The sequence below is a fragment of the Chiloscyllium plagiosum genome, unplaced genomic scaffold, assembly GCF_037043375.1.
Source record: "Chiloscyllium plagiosum isolate Xiang-an unplaced genomic scaffold, Cpla_swu_hap1 HiC_scaffold_43, whole genome shotgun sequence".
Taxonomy (NCBI): Eukaryota; Metazoa; Chordata; class Chondrichthyes; order Orectolobiformes; family Hemiscylliidae; genus Chiloscyllium; species Chiloscyllium plagiosum.
Genome location: NW_028270181.1, coordinates 23,427,907 through 23,441,459, shown reverse-complemented (window position 1 = coordinate 23,441,459; position 13,553 = coordinate 23,427,907). Strand labels below are relative to the sequence as shown.

Genomic DNA, 13,553 nt, shown 5'->3' with positions numbered 1-13,553 from the left:
ATGAACAGGTGCAGAAAATAATGAAGAAAATTAATAGAACATCAGCCTTTGTATCTAGAAGACTGGAATGCAAGTTAAGCTGCAGTTATACAAAACCCTGGTTAGACCTTAGGAAGGATATATTGGCCTTGGAGGAAGTAACATTTAGTTTTACAAGAAGACCACGTGGATTTCAGGGAGCTATGTAATGAGGACAGATTATACAAATTAGGTTTGTTTTCCTCCAGAAGTTAGCAGGTTAAGAGATGATCTGATCAAAGATATTAACAGGAAAAGACAGAGTAAATAAAGATAAACTATTTCCACTGGTTGAGGATTTTAGAACTGGTGGGGTGGTCTGAGAATTAAGGCCAGACCGTTGAGGAGAGATGTTAGGAAGCACTTAGACACACAAAGGTTAGCAGATATTTGGAACTCTCTTCCACAATTGGCAGTGGTTGTTTAGCCATAATTTATCTATCACAGATTAAAATAAAGGTATTACAATCAAAGACAGGTGTATGGAGTGAGGCCACAGATCAGCCATGATCTCATCAAATGGCAGAACTGGCTCAAGAGGCCGTATGGCCTACTCGTGTTCCTATAAACTGTGACTCTACACTTTGAAGTAACTCTGTCACTTTTGAGCGATAATATATTTTAACAATTTGATGATTAACCTGACTCAGATCAGAGCACATTTCTCCATGTCAGATTTTTGACCAATAATTCCACACCTTGGGCATGCAACACCACCTGAATTGGATTCGTTCACTGAAGTCATCAGGTAGAATTACTTGCAAAGTTCTAAGATATTCTTCAGTTGATGTGCATCCTGCAATTACCTCACTCTTCAGTCCTGCTCAAATGTCCACCTTCCCCAAAAAGTACTCTGAAGCATTCTGATGTGTGCAAGACTATTGTTTTTTTTTTGTACGTAACCTATTTTTCTAATCAACCTGTTCAGCAATGTTTTTACATAGCTCTGGAGCAGGTGGGAATTCAACTCAGGCCCCTCTGGCCCAGAAGCAGGGACACTATCACTATGCCACAAAATTGCTCCCAAAAGTCCATCTGGGTTCAGGATCACCAGACCAGTGGCATCACCATTACACCATTGTCTTTCTGTAGGTTCTTTAGAGGGGGGGGTCCAGAACTAGAGGGTTTAGGGTGAGGGGGGAAAAGATTGAAAAGGCACTTAAGGGGCAACTGTTTCATGCAGAGGGTGAGGAGGGTGCGGGTATGGAATGAGCTGTCAGGGGAAGTGGTGGAGGCTAGTAAAATTACAGCATTTAAAATGGATGGGGAGATGAATGGGTTCAGAAAGATGTGGGTCAAATGCTAGCAAATGGGACTAGATTAACTGAGGATATCTGATCAGCATGGATAATTTGGACCGAAAGGTCTGTTTCTGTGCTGCATATCTCTATGACTCTATGAGTAATTTTTTTTTTGCCTTGGTTATCAAATGGTTTCACGTTCAGTCACCCAGAACTGAAAGATTCAACAATACCAAAATTGGAGGTGTTCTACTGAACAGCTCAGATATGCTCTTGTCAGAATTGGGTAGACATGCCTGAAGGGTTTGTGCAATTGGCGGGGAGCAGGAATATTGCCAGTTTCTGTCTATTACTAATCATGTGTCAAATCTTACTGCTTGCTGTAAATTGCGTTCACACTTGCACTGGATCCTGTGTTTGTATCAAATTGCATCTAGCACTCTGACCACCACACCTCACTGCAACTCAACTCAAAGCTTAGAGAGACTTGACAAGATAATCTATAATTTCAAGCCTCCATTTTTGATCTTTAAGGATAATTAACTTTGCTGATGGACACAGCCTAGAAGCAATCGTGCATAGAATTTTTTCAGGTATCCATCTTGAGGCACGGTGGTCAGAAGTCTGTGCACTTTAAGGTCTAAATATTCATGTTTCCCACTTTCTAACTGGGAAACTATTGTAAATCTACGAACGACCTTTTCAACTTCATAAGCATAATTCTCAAAAATTAATACATACCTCAGCACAATAGAAGGCATAAAAGACTCCTGGGACATAACATCCCAGCATTCCTACGGAGACGCCAGCATAATCGAGAGCAAGCCACTGCTGACTAGTCTTCTCTGAATGATGGCAACAGAATAAATGATATCCTGCTGAGCATAACATGCAGAACTGTGGACAATATCAAAAGCAATACACAACGTTAGAATACCACAATCTCCTAGAAGTGACAGAACTAACATTATTGCAGGCTCGCACAGTTTTAAAGATCTGTTGATTAGAAGTCTTTTTTTTAAAATCATAAAATTCTATCAGGAGATAACACGTGTGCTCCGCCTGATTGATTTAATCGACTGCACTGGGGGTTACTTATCAGTGCCAATATGCAATATGTTAAAGAGATGTTCTCAAACTTATTTGCTGTTATTAGACAAGAGATACATTCTAATTAAATAAGAATAAATGGATTTAAATTCAAACTGCACTGGTGTGTGCATTCTGCAAATCTTTCTCTTCATCCCTCCTACTCACAGTATTCCCCAACACACAATGCAGTCTACTGGCAGCTCATTACAGCTTAATATTTCTATACACACAGTGTAATTTAATAAAAATTGGGATTTGGTTCATCTGTTTTGAAAGTGAGCTAGTTGCTCTGGAAGCTAAATTTGAACAGAGTGGATATCACAGAAGCACAGAGCTAGGCCGTTCAGCCCGTAATGCTAGGAACAGCTCTTTGAAAGAGCTATCCAATTAGTTCCACTTGCCCCACTTCCCTTATCAATAGCCCTGCAAGGTTTTCTCCAAACTAGCCCCACTTCCACTCTTCCTTGCCAGAATGTTTCCCTGTCAATTATACAAACTGCCTTTTGAAAGGTATCATTTGGAAAGCAAATTCAATGTGTTCCCCATCATTAAACTCACTGTGAAACAAAGACTAATCTAGTCCTTTGGTCAATTTTCTTGAATCCAAGTTCTCTGGTTACCGACTTGGCCGCCATGGGCTTCTTGCTCCTTACTAAGTTGAGGAAAAAACCCTATAAATGTCAATATCACCATTAAATTTAATTTATTTTTCAAACTAAATACCTTTAACTTTCTCTGCCTCTCGGAGAGCAATCCTCCTTCTCAAGCTACTCTAAGCAATTCAAATTCCTTCAGGCCACAAGACATAGGAGCAGAATTAGACCATTTGGCCCATCATGTTGCTCCACTATTTGATCATTATGGATAAGTTTCTCAACCCCCATTCTCCTGCCTTCACTATGTATACCCTGTTGTGGCCTCCCAGCATGCTAGTCTCTCAGCCCAACGTGGCTAGCCTCTCAGCCCAGCCAGGCAGTCTCTCAGCCCAGTGTGCTCTCCTGGTCTTGAGGCAATTCCGCTGTGATCACCCAGCCTCATGAACCTCAAGGTGAAGCCTGGCACTGTCTCAAGTCAAGGCCTGGTCCAGACTGGAGGCTGGTCTGGGTTGGAAGACCTTTATTCTGAACTTTCATTTATTTCTCAATGCCAGAGAACCACACTCTGGTTGAAGAAAGTACTCCTCATCTCAGTTCTAAAGGGTTGTCCTTTCACTTGGAGGTCGTGCCTTCACATCCTAGACTCCACTACGAGTGGAAACATCATCTCCATGTTATCAAGGCCTCACAGTATTCTGTAACTCTGGGAACAACTCCAGTGATGATGTCAATCTAAAGGAAGTGCAGGAGGAAAGGGACCTGACTATAAATAATCATATGCCACTGAAAGTGGAAGGACAGGTTGAGAATGCGACTGAAAATGCATGTAATGCACTAGGATTTATTAATAAAGGCATAACATACAAGAAAGGTCATGTTCAACTTGTGGAAGTCAGCAGTTGATGCTCAGCTGGAGGGTTTGTACAATTCTGGGCCCTGCACTTTAGGAAGGACCTGAAGGCATTGGAGAGAGGGCAGAATAAATTTACAACACTGATTCCTGAAATGAGGAATTTCAGTTATGAAGATAGAGGGGTTAGGACTGTTTTCTTTGGAAAAAAGACAAAAGTTGATTTGCTGGACCTTTTCAAAATCATGAGAGGTCTGGATAGAAAAGATGGGAGAGACTGTTCCCACTCAGAAGAGTCAAAAATGAGAGGGCATGGATTTAAAATAATTTGCAATAGAAGCAAAAATGACAGGAAACAAACACATTTTCACACAGTGATTAAGGTGTGGAATGCACTTTCCAAGACAGCAGCACGATGACTCAGTGGTTAGCACTGCTGCCTCACAGTACCAGGGAGCTGGGTTCGATTCCAGCCTCGGGTAACTGTCTGTGTGGAGTTTGCACATTCTCCTTGTGTCTGTGTGGGTTTCCTCGTTTCCTCCTACAATTCAAAAATCTAAGGGTTAGGTGGATTGGTTAGACTAACTTACCCATATTGTTCAGGGAAGTGCAGGTTAGGTGAATTGGTTAGGCTAACTTACCCATATTGTTCAGGGAAGTGCAGGTTAGGTGGATTGACCATGGGAAATGCAGGGTTACGTGGATGGGGAGGGGGTAGTGGGTCTGGGTGGGATGCTCTTTAGAGGGTCAGTGTGGCCTGCTTCCACACTGCAAGCATTCTGTGAGAGTGTGGTGGAGGCTGCTTGAATTGAGGCATTCAAAAGGGAACTGGACTGTGATTTGAAAATTGGGCAATGAGCAGGGTTATGGGGAGAAGGCAGGTGATTGGTATGAAGTGAATCACTCATCTGTAGTGACAACGCAGGCAGGATGGGGAGAATGGCCATCCGCTGTGTGGTAAAAACAATGACTACAGATGCTGGAAACCAGATTCTGGAGTAAAGTGGTGCTGGAAAAGCACAGCAGTTCAGGCAGCATCCTAGGAGCAGGAAAATCCGACGTTTCGGGCAAAAGCCTTTCATCGGGAATACAGGCAGAGTGCCTGAAGGGTGGAGAAATAAATGAGAGGAGGGTGGGGGTGAGGACAAAGTAGCATAGGGTACAATAGGGTGAGCGGGGGTGGGGATAAAGGTGATAGGTCAGAGAGGAGGGTGGAGTGGATAGGTGGAAAAGAAGATAGGCAGGTAGGACAGGTCATGGGGATGGTGCTGAGCTGGAAGTTTGGAACTGGGGTGAGGTGGGGGAAGGGCAAATTAAGAAACTGGTGAAGTCCACATTGCTCCCCTGGGGTTGAAGTGTTCTGAGGCGGAAGATGAGGCGTTCTTCCTCCAAGCATCGGGTGGTGAGGGAGCGGCGGGGAAGGAGGCCCAGGACCTCCATGTCCTCGGCAGAGTGGGAGGGGGAGTTGAAATGTTGGGCCACGGGGCGGTGTGGTTGATTGGTGTGGGTGTCCCAGAGATGTTCCCTAAAGCGCTCTGCTCGGAGGTGTCCAGTCTCCCCAATGTAGAGGGGACCGCATCGGGAGCAACAGATACAATAAATGATATTGGTGTACCAATTCTGTGAAATCTCATCTGCACCCTTTCCAAGGCTGTTAGACCCTGCACCAAGTGTGCTGCCCAGAATTGGACTCAATATTGTAGCTGATCAATGCAGTACAGTAGGTCTTTTTAAAATCAGCCTGTTCAGATATTTGCACACTGCACAAGATTCAATACAAAGCAACAAATAGCTTCATGGAGGCACTTAAACGTTGGAAAAGTTGCATGGACACACATGCATTCTGTCTAACATACATCTGTCCATCCAGGATCAGAAATCCAAGCACTGCTATTTCCTCTGCCATTTGAACTGAATCACCTTTAACATCACATGTACAAAGAAAAGTTCACATTATGGTGTCGTCTTAGGTACAAAGGTACAGATTCTTAACAACAAATTCTTCAGTGGAAAAATAAAGAAATAAAAAGGAGCCCAACCTGGATCTCCATCCCGTGATTTTGCCTGTTAAAGGATATGCTCACCTGAAAACAAAAGCCAAAAATAATGAAAACCACGTAGTCATCCCTGGTGCTGTTCGACGACGGGAGGAGGAAGCAAGTATCGTGTAGGACAATGACGAAGAAGAGGAAAAACCCCAGCAAATGGCTCCATATGTTCACACTCTCATTGGACAATACAAAGAGGCTGTTTTAAACAGATTGCAAGTAGAACAGCGTGAGTGAAATGTGCGCGCTTGTTACATTTTGCACACAATAAGACTGAGATTAGACAGACACATGGTCTCGGCATGAAGGATATTTTGTGTACAAATCACCTGCATTCTCAGATGAATGTCATTTGGGAAAACAAATCACCACAGCTACCACCTGGTCAGGGAGCTCAAATTTGGAGGAGTCGAGATTTCAGAAATGGGGAATGGTGAAGCTTTTGAGTGATCTGACAATCAGGCTGATTTTTAAAGACTTTTCAGTTCTGAGGACCCAAAACATTATCTCTGATTTCTCTCCACAGATACTTCCAGACCTGCTGAGCTTATCCAGCAATTTCTGTTTTTGTTTCTAATTTCCAACATTTAGTTTTTTCATTTTTGTTTAAAACAACTTTTTCAACAATTTCTGTTTTTGTTTCTGATGTTAGTCATTGGTTCCAAGTTCAGCAACACAATGTCAATTAGCAAGCACAGACACTTAGGTAAGACTCCGACAGCTGAGTTTTGGATTACCCTTAGTTGATGGATTATAGAATATAAGAGGCCAGACAGGAACATGTTGGAACAATTAGATGCACGGATGGAGATTTCAGCAACTTTCTGCTTCTATTCAAATCATTTACAAGCGTTCCCTACACTGCAGGAAAAATCACAATATCGTTCTTTTTAAGCAATTATTCTTTAAGGGGTCTTTAAACTAATGATGGGTTAGGGGAAGTTGAGGTTTGCAAATTAAAAACGATCTAGCAGGATAGCTGTTTGGTCATTATACCCAGAGTGCACAAATATAAAAGAAAGCAACAAATAGGGTCAAAGGAAAATATGGTGGTTAAACAGATCAAAATTAATGGCTGTTAACACGGTGTTTGGAAAAAATAAATAATTAAGCAGTGTAAATAGATGTTAATGGGTATAATCTAACAGCCATTATAGAGGCAATGTTATAAGGAGATCAAAACTAGGAACTAATAATTCAGGGTTATGCAACTTTTTAATAGTGCAGGCTGGGAGCTTTGTTAGTAAGGATGGAATAAATATGACAGGAAAAAAATGATTTTGGATCAGGAAACGTAGAATCCACATGGGCCAAGGTAACAAAGAGGAAGTCGACACTAGTAGGTGTAGTTTATAAACCCTCCTCTAACAGCAGCGATACTGTAGGACAGAGAATAAGTCAGAAGGCAAATGATGGCACTTAAAAAAAAAAAGTATACAGAGCAACCTCGATTATCTAAACAAGACGGGCAGGGAGTACTTTGTTCGGATAACTGATTGTTCAGAAAACTGATCTGATTGTCGACAAAGAAGCCATACTGAACATTCAAACTGAACTTTCTGTCCACTCAGGAGCATCCTGTGTTCATGTCAACGCCTGAGCAACTGACGGCAGATGTCTTTCACCCCCTCAATATTTTGGATTGAGACAAGAGCAAAGTAAAGGGTGTGTGTCTGTGTGTGCGCGCACATGTGTGCGTGTAGAGGTGCGTCTTTGTGTAGAGGTGTGTGTGTGTAGGGGTGTGTGTGTGTGTAGGGGTGTATGGATGTGTGTAGGGGTGTGTGTGTAGGGGTGTGGGTGTGTGTGTAGAGGGGTGCGTGTGCGTGTGTGTGTAGAGAACAAAGTGAGTGGGTTCCACTAATGAGGATAAAGCAACTCCTGTTCAGTTGCAAGGAATTTCAGCACTGGCCCCACTTTCTTGGTGAAAGTATCCTGGAGAGGGACAGGACAGCAACCAGGGAGAACAAAAAAATCAACATTAGTCTGTGTAGCATTGTAGATTGGGTACTTAGGATTCTAGAAGAACTGGAAATTCAGGTTGCACTTCATTTTTTTGTGTGTTGTTTGATGTTGTTGTTAATGCGCGATTACAAAAGAATTATTTGTCATTTTGGTGGGTATCCTGTGTGCGATGGTCGGTAAGCGTCTCTCTCACAGGATGTGTTTTTATATACAGTTCATGACAACTTACAGGACCTTGAGATCTTTTTGGATATTTGATTTCAGATAATCAAGATTGTTCTGTATTAATTCTGGGTGACTTGAACCTTCATTTGGATTGAGAAAATCAAATTGGCAGAGGTAGCTGTGAGAAACAATACACAGGAGGGACTCAGAATGGTTTCCAATAATAATACGTTAAGGTTCCAACCAGAGATCAGGCTATTTTGGATGTGGTAATGAGTAATGGGGCAGACTTAATAAATAATCTCTGAGTAAAAGGGATTAAATAATTACTTTGTATCAGCCTTCAGATAGACGACACGAATGCTATTCCAAAACTATTAAATGAAGACACACAAGATGGGGAGGGAATAAATACAGTAGCTACTGCAAGAGAACATATATAAAGGGAAATAGATGGAGCCAAAGGCCAATGATTTCCCAGGGTCTGATGGGTTGCATTGTAGAATACTAAAAGGCAGTTGATAGAGAGATAGTGAATTACTGGTATAACCATCCAAGAATCCTTAGATTCTAGAATAGAAGATTGCCAATATAGCATCATTATTTAAAAAGAGGGTAAAAAAAATGTTACTTTGGTCAACTGGTATAACATCTGTCATCGGAAAATTTTAACATCTACGATAAAGGATGTATTACTTTAAAAGAACAGAAATATATTTATCAATGGATAATACCATCAAGCATAGTCAGTGCGACTTTGTGAAGGAGAAATCATGCCTGACAACTTTATTAGAATTCTTTGATAAGCAGGATAGATAAAGGAGAACCAGTAGATGCAATATATTAGGATTTCCAGAAGGCATTCAAAAAGGTACTGCTCAGGAAACTACTTGATAAGAGCCCATGGTGTTGGGGCGTGTATTCACATGGATGGAGAATTGCCTAACTAATGGGAGACAGAGATGGGATAAATTTCAGGGTTGCAATCAATCAGCATCAGTAGGATATCACAAATGTCAATGCTAATTAATTACAACATATATTGATGACTTAGAAGACACAAGTGAATGTAACATCACCAGGCTGAGGTGGGAAAGCAAAATGGTGAGGCTGACAGACTCTGTGTTGAGATATAGACAGGTTTTACAAGTGGGCAAATACTTGGCAGTGGGATTGGAATGTGGGAAAATACGAAGTTATGCACTGTGGAAGGAAGAACAGAGGAGCTGAGTATTATTTAAATGCAGAAAGACTGCAGAATTCAGCAGCACAAAGGGTCTTGCGGGTCCTTGTGTATGAATCACAAAACGCCAGCATCCATATTCACCGGAACTTGAGAGCTTCTTGCACAGTGGTAGTGTCCTTACCTCACAGCCAGAAGATCCAGGTTCAGGTCCCACCTGCCCTAAAGATGTGTCACACCATGTACGAATAGATTAATTAAAATAACTAACTATAGGTTCAGTGGGTAATAAAGCAGCCAAAAGACTGTTGGCCTTTTATATAGAATCACAGAATCCCTACAGTGTGGAAGCGGGCCATTCAGCCTGAAAAGTCCACACCGATCCTCTGAACAGCATCCCACCCAGACCTGCTCCATCTAGTAACCCTGCATTTCCCATGGCCAAGCCACTCAACCTACACAGCCCTGGACACTATGGGCAATGGCCAATCTATCTGACATGCGCATCTTTGGACTATGGGAGAAAACTGGAGCACCCGGAGGAAACCCATGCAAACACGGGGAGAATGTACAAACTCCACACACACAGGTTGGACTCAAACCCGGGTCCTTCCACAGTGCAGGCTAGGTAGATTAGTCATATAAAGTGATGCAGTAGGGGAGCTGGGTTTGAACAGAGTGCTCTTCAGAGGGTCGGTGCAGACTCGATTGGCTGAATGGCCTCTTTCCACATTGTAGGGATTCTATGAGTCTAACTGTGTATGATTTGTGACATTATAGTATGTTGCATGACATAGATTAGAGTAGGAGGGAAAAGCTTCAAAATTTGAAAGTATTGGACCAGAAAGTTAAAAACAAAACAGGGTTAGGTTTGGGGGTCAGAGGGTGGAGGCAGATTTTATATCAGAGTTCAAGTCCAAGCAGTTGAGAGTTTGAGTCTATTACTGTAAGTCTTGGACAGTAAACTTATGCACAGCAGAGTGTAGTTAGCTTGTTGCACAGTTCGACAAGTTGTTAAATTTAGACTTATAAATCAGACAGGTAAAAGACACCATGACACTGGACAGAGAAGGAGAAGCAGAACATTGCTCCACGAGACAACAATATTTATGGGCATTGCTGGAAAGGCCACATTTATTGTCCATCCCAACATCCTTCACAAGGTGTTCCCTTCTGAAGCAAGTTCCCCCGAGCAGCTCTCGAGGCCATTTCAGAGGATGGTTAAGAGTCAACCTCATTCACTGTGAGTCTGCAGTCCAAGAGACCAGAATGGGTAAAGACAGCAAATTTCCTTTCCTAAACACTATTTATGAACCAAATTGCTTTGAAAACAAATGTGGGAATCTCACCAATAATAACGTGACCCTTTTATTCCAGATCTAATATTTAAATAGTTAAATTCGTCAGATGTTGAGGTAGAACCTGAAATCAGTCATAAAATCATAGAAACATAGGAAATAGCAGGAGTAGGCCATTCGGCCCTTCGGGTCTGCTCCACCATTCAACGTGATCACAGCTGTTCATCCAACTCAGTGCCTGCTCCCGTTTTCTCTGCACATCCTCATATTTGATTAGTCCTAAGAACCATATCAACATCTTTCTTAAAAGTTATCAATGTTTTGATCTCAACTGTTTCCTATGGCAGAGAATTCCACAGGCTCACCATTTTCTGAGTGAAACATTTCCACTTTATCCCATATCCTTAAACTGGGACCCCTGGTTCTGGGACCCCATATCCTTCCTGCATTTAGCCTGTCTGATCCTGTTAGAATTTTATAGGTTTCTGTGAGATCCCTCCCCCCTATTCTTCTAGACTCCTGTGAATACAGTCCTAATTGATTCAGCCTGTCCCCACATATCAGTCCCATCATCCTAGGAATCAATCTGGTAACCATTTTTTGCACTCTCTCAATAGCCAAAACATCCTTCCTCAGTAAAGGAGACCAAAACTGCACACAATGCTCCCAGTGTAGTCTTACTAATGCCATATACAGTTGCAGCAATGCATCCCTGCTCCTATACTGAAATCCTCATGCTAACTTTCCAATTGCCTTCTTCACCATCTGCTCCATCTGTGTGCTTACTTTCAGTACAAGGACACCCAAGCCATTCACAACTCCCTCTTTCCCAATCTATTAACGTTCAGATAATAGTCTGTCTTCCAGATTTGCTATCAAAGTGGATAATTTCACATTCATCCACATCATACTGCATTTATCATGTATTTGCCCACTTACCTAAGTTGTCCAAATTACTCTAAATTTTCTTTGCAATCTCCTCAGAACATTGCTTCCCACCCAACTTTGTGTCATCTGCAAAGTTAGAGATACGACATGTGGTTCTCTCATCTAAATCCATAACATCTCATGGCATGAGGTCAAACACAAACCAGGAAATCTCCTGCTGATTACTACTTTGGAGAGGGTGCAGAAACAATTTACAAGAACTTTACCAGGACTGGAGAGTTTGAGTTATAAGGAGAGGCTGGTACAGTTTTCCATTGGAGCATAGGAGTTCGAGGGGTGACCTTGGAGAGGTTTATAAAATCATGAGGGGCATATTAAAGGTGTTTTCCCCAGCACAGAGGAGTTCAAAATTAGAGGGCATATTTTTATGATGAGAGGAGAAAGATTTAAAAGGAACTTGAGAGGCAACTTTCAACACAGAGTGTAGTTCATATATGGAATGAACTGCCAGAGGCAGTGATTGATGCAGGTACGGTTACAATGTTTAACAGACATTTGGATAGTACATGAATAGGAAAGATTCAGAGAGGTACGGGCCAAACACAGGCAAATGGGACTAGCTGAGTTTGGGAAACTTGGTCGGAATGGACGAGTTGCATCGAAGGTTCTGTTTCCGTGCTGCATGACTCTAGTTTCAGTATCTCATCCAAAATGACATGGTCAAATAGGCTTGTTATCAATGGGTCAAAGGTGCAGTGGGTGGTGCCCTTGCCTCAGAGGCAGAGGTTCTATGGTTCTATGGTCGAGTTGCACCTCCATGAAGGTGCGTTCAAAACATGGCCAAACAGGTGGAGTCTCAGCTTGTAAATCTCACCCCCGTACAAATGGCAAGTGGTAACAAGAGGGATGTCTGGTCAGCCATAGTACAAGAAGCCTGTACTACCACTAACCATATCTTGGGATGACAACATGCACGTTTATAGGTTGGAGTAGAGGTGTGGAGGGACCAATTGGCCCAGTTGGCTGAACTGGATTGGATTGATGCTAACAGCATAAGTTTTGATTCCCGTTCTGGCTAGGCTGGATTCAGGGCTCATTTCCACACCCCATCCATGACAGAGGACATGTTGTTATAGGTTAGACCTACCCCTACCTTCAGGGAAGAGAATTCAAAAAGATGATTATGGTTCAGAAGTTGAAGGTGTGGAGCACAACAGACTATAGTGATCATTCAGAGAGGCACCAGGAGGGAGACAGACAACAGCAGCTTGGTTTTGTTGTTTCAGGTTATCGCAGGTACAGGATGGGGTCAGTTTAGCTCATGTGGCTGAACAGCTGGTTTGCAAGAGTGAGGCCAACAGTGAGTTCAATTCCCATGGTTACCACGAAGAATTCAACTTCTCAATCTCTCTCTTCATCTGAGGCTTGATGACCTTCAGGTTAAACAACCACCAGTCATCTCTCTCTGAGGAAGGAGACCTCAGGTATTTACCTTCAGGTGTGGGTGAGGATATCTAACTCCCTTGCCCTCCTATTATTAAAGAAACCAGTCTTTACATCAGTAAGGCCATATAAGATAAATTTCCTGTCACTTCAATCCTTCAAATTAAACTGGTTATTTCCTTGATATTTGTCATTTGTGACTATCCAAACATACCTTCTGATACATAAGCTTGACGGTAAGTAGGCCCTATATCCATCAGTGATATAAGGATTGCCCTTTAAAAAGGTCGGAATTTCTTCATAGCTATAAAGGCGAATTCCAATTTGGGAGAAGAGTGGCCAGTAGTTGTATCCACCAAGTTCAACACGGTGTAAACTCTTCAGGATGTTATGAGTCATCTTGTTCTGGTAGCCTAAATCTGAGCAGGAAAAAAATAGGGAGGTCATTTTCATCAGGAAGAACTGGCCATAATGAGAAACCATTATAGTATTCTGTACAAGGGCTAATCTCCAAGGTGACTATCAAAAGAAGGAAGAATTGACATAGGCCTCATCCAGGCTAAGAGTAGACCATGGGTGAGGATATCTAAGTCCCTTTGTCCTCCCATTATTAAAGAAACCAGTATTTACATCAGTAAGGCCATATTAAACAAATTTCCTCTCACTTCAATCATGGGTCAACTCATTATTTAGTTTAATTTCAGCTCCATAACTGCACAATGGTTTCTTCCACAGTGCCTTTGAGACAAATGCTTTCTAATTGCACTCA

General features: G+C 42.2%; 1 protein-coding gene across 4 annotated transcripts in view; it reads right to left on the bottom strand.

The window, feature by feature from the left end:
- LOC122541797 (progestin and adipoQ receptor family member 3-like) overlaps positions 1 to 13,553 on the bottom strand; it is a 34,169-nt gene that overhangs the window by 13,353 nt on the left and 7,263 nt on the right. For all 4 annotated transcript variants that reach the window (XM_043678788.2, XM_043678785.2, XM_043678787.2 and 1 more), the window contains 3 exons: positions 12,999 to 13,203; positions 5,882 to 6,044; positions 2,001 to 2,156 (listed from right to left, as the gene is read on the bottom strand). In XM_043678788.2, the coding sequence (XP_043534723.1) occupies positions 2,001 to 2,156; positions 5,882 to 6,044; positions 12,999 to 13,203 (524 nt within the window). The remainder of the gene's footprint in view (positions 1 to 2,000; positions 2,157 to 5,881; positions 6,045 to 12,998; positions 13,204 to 13,553) is intronic.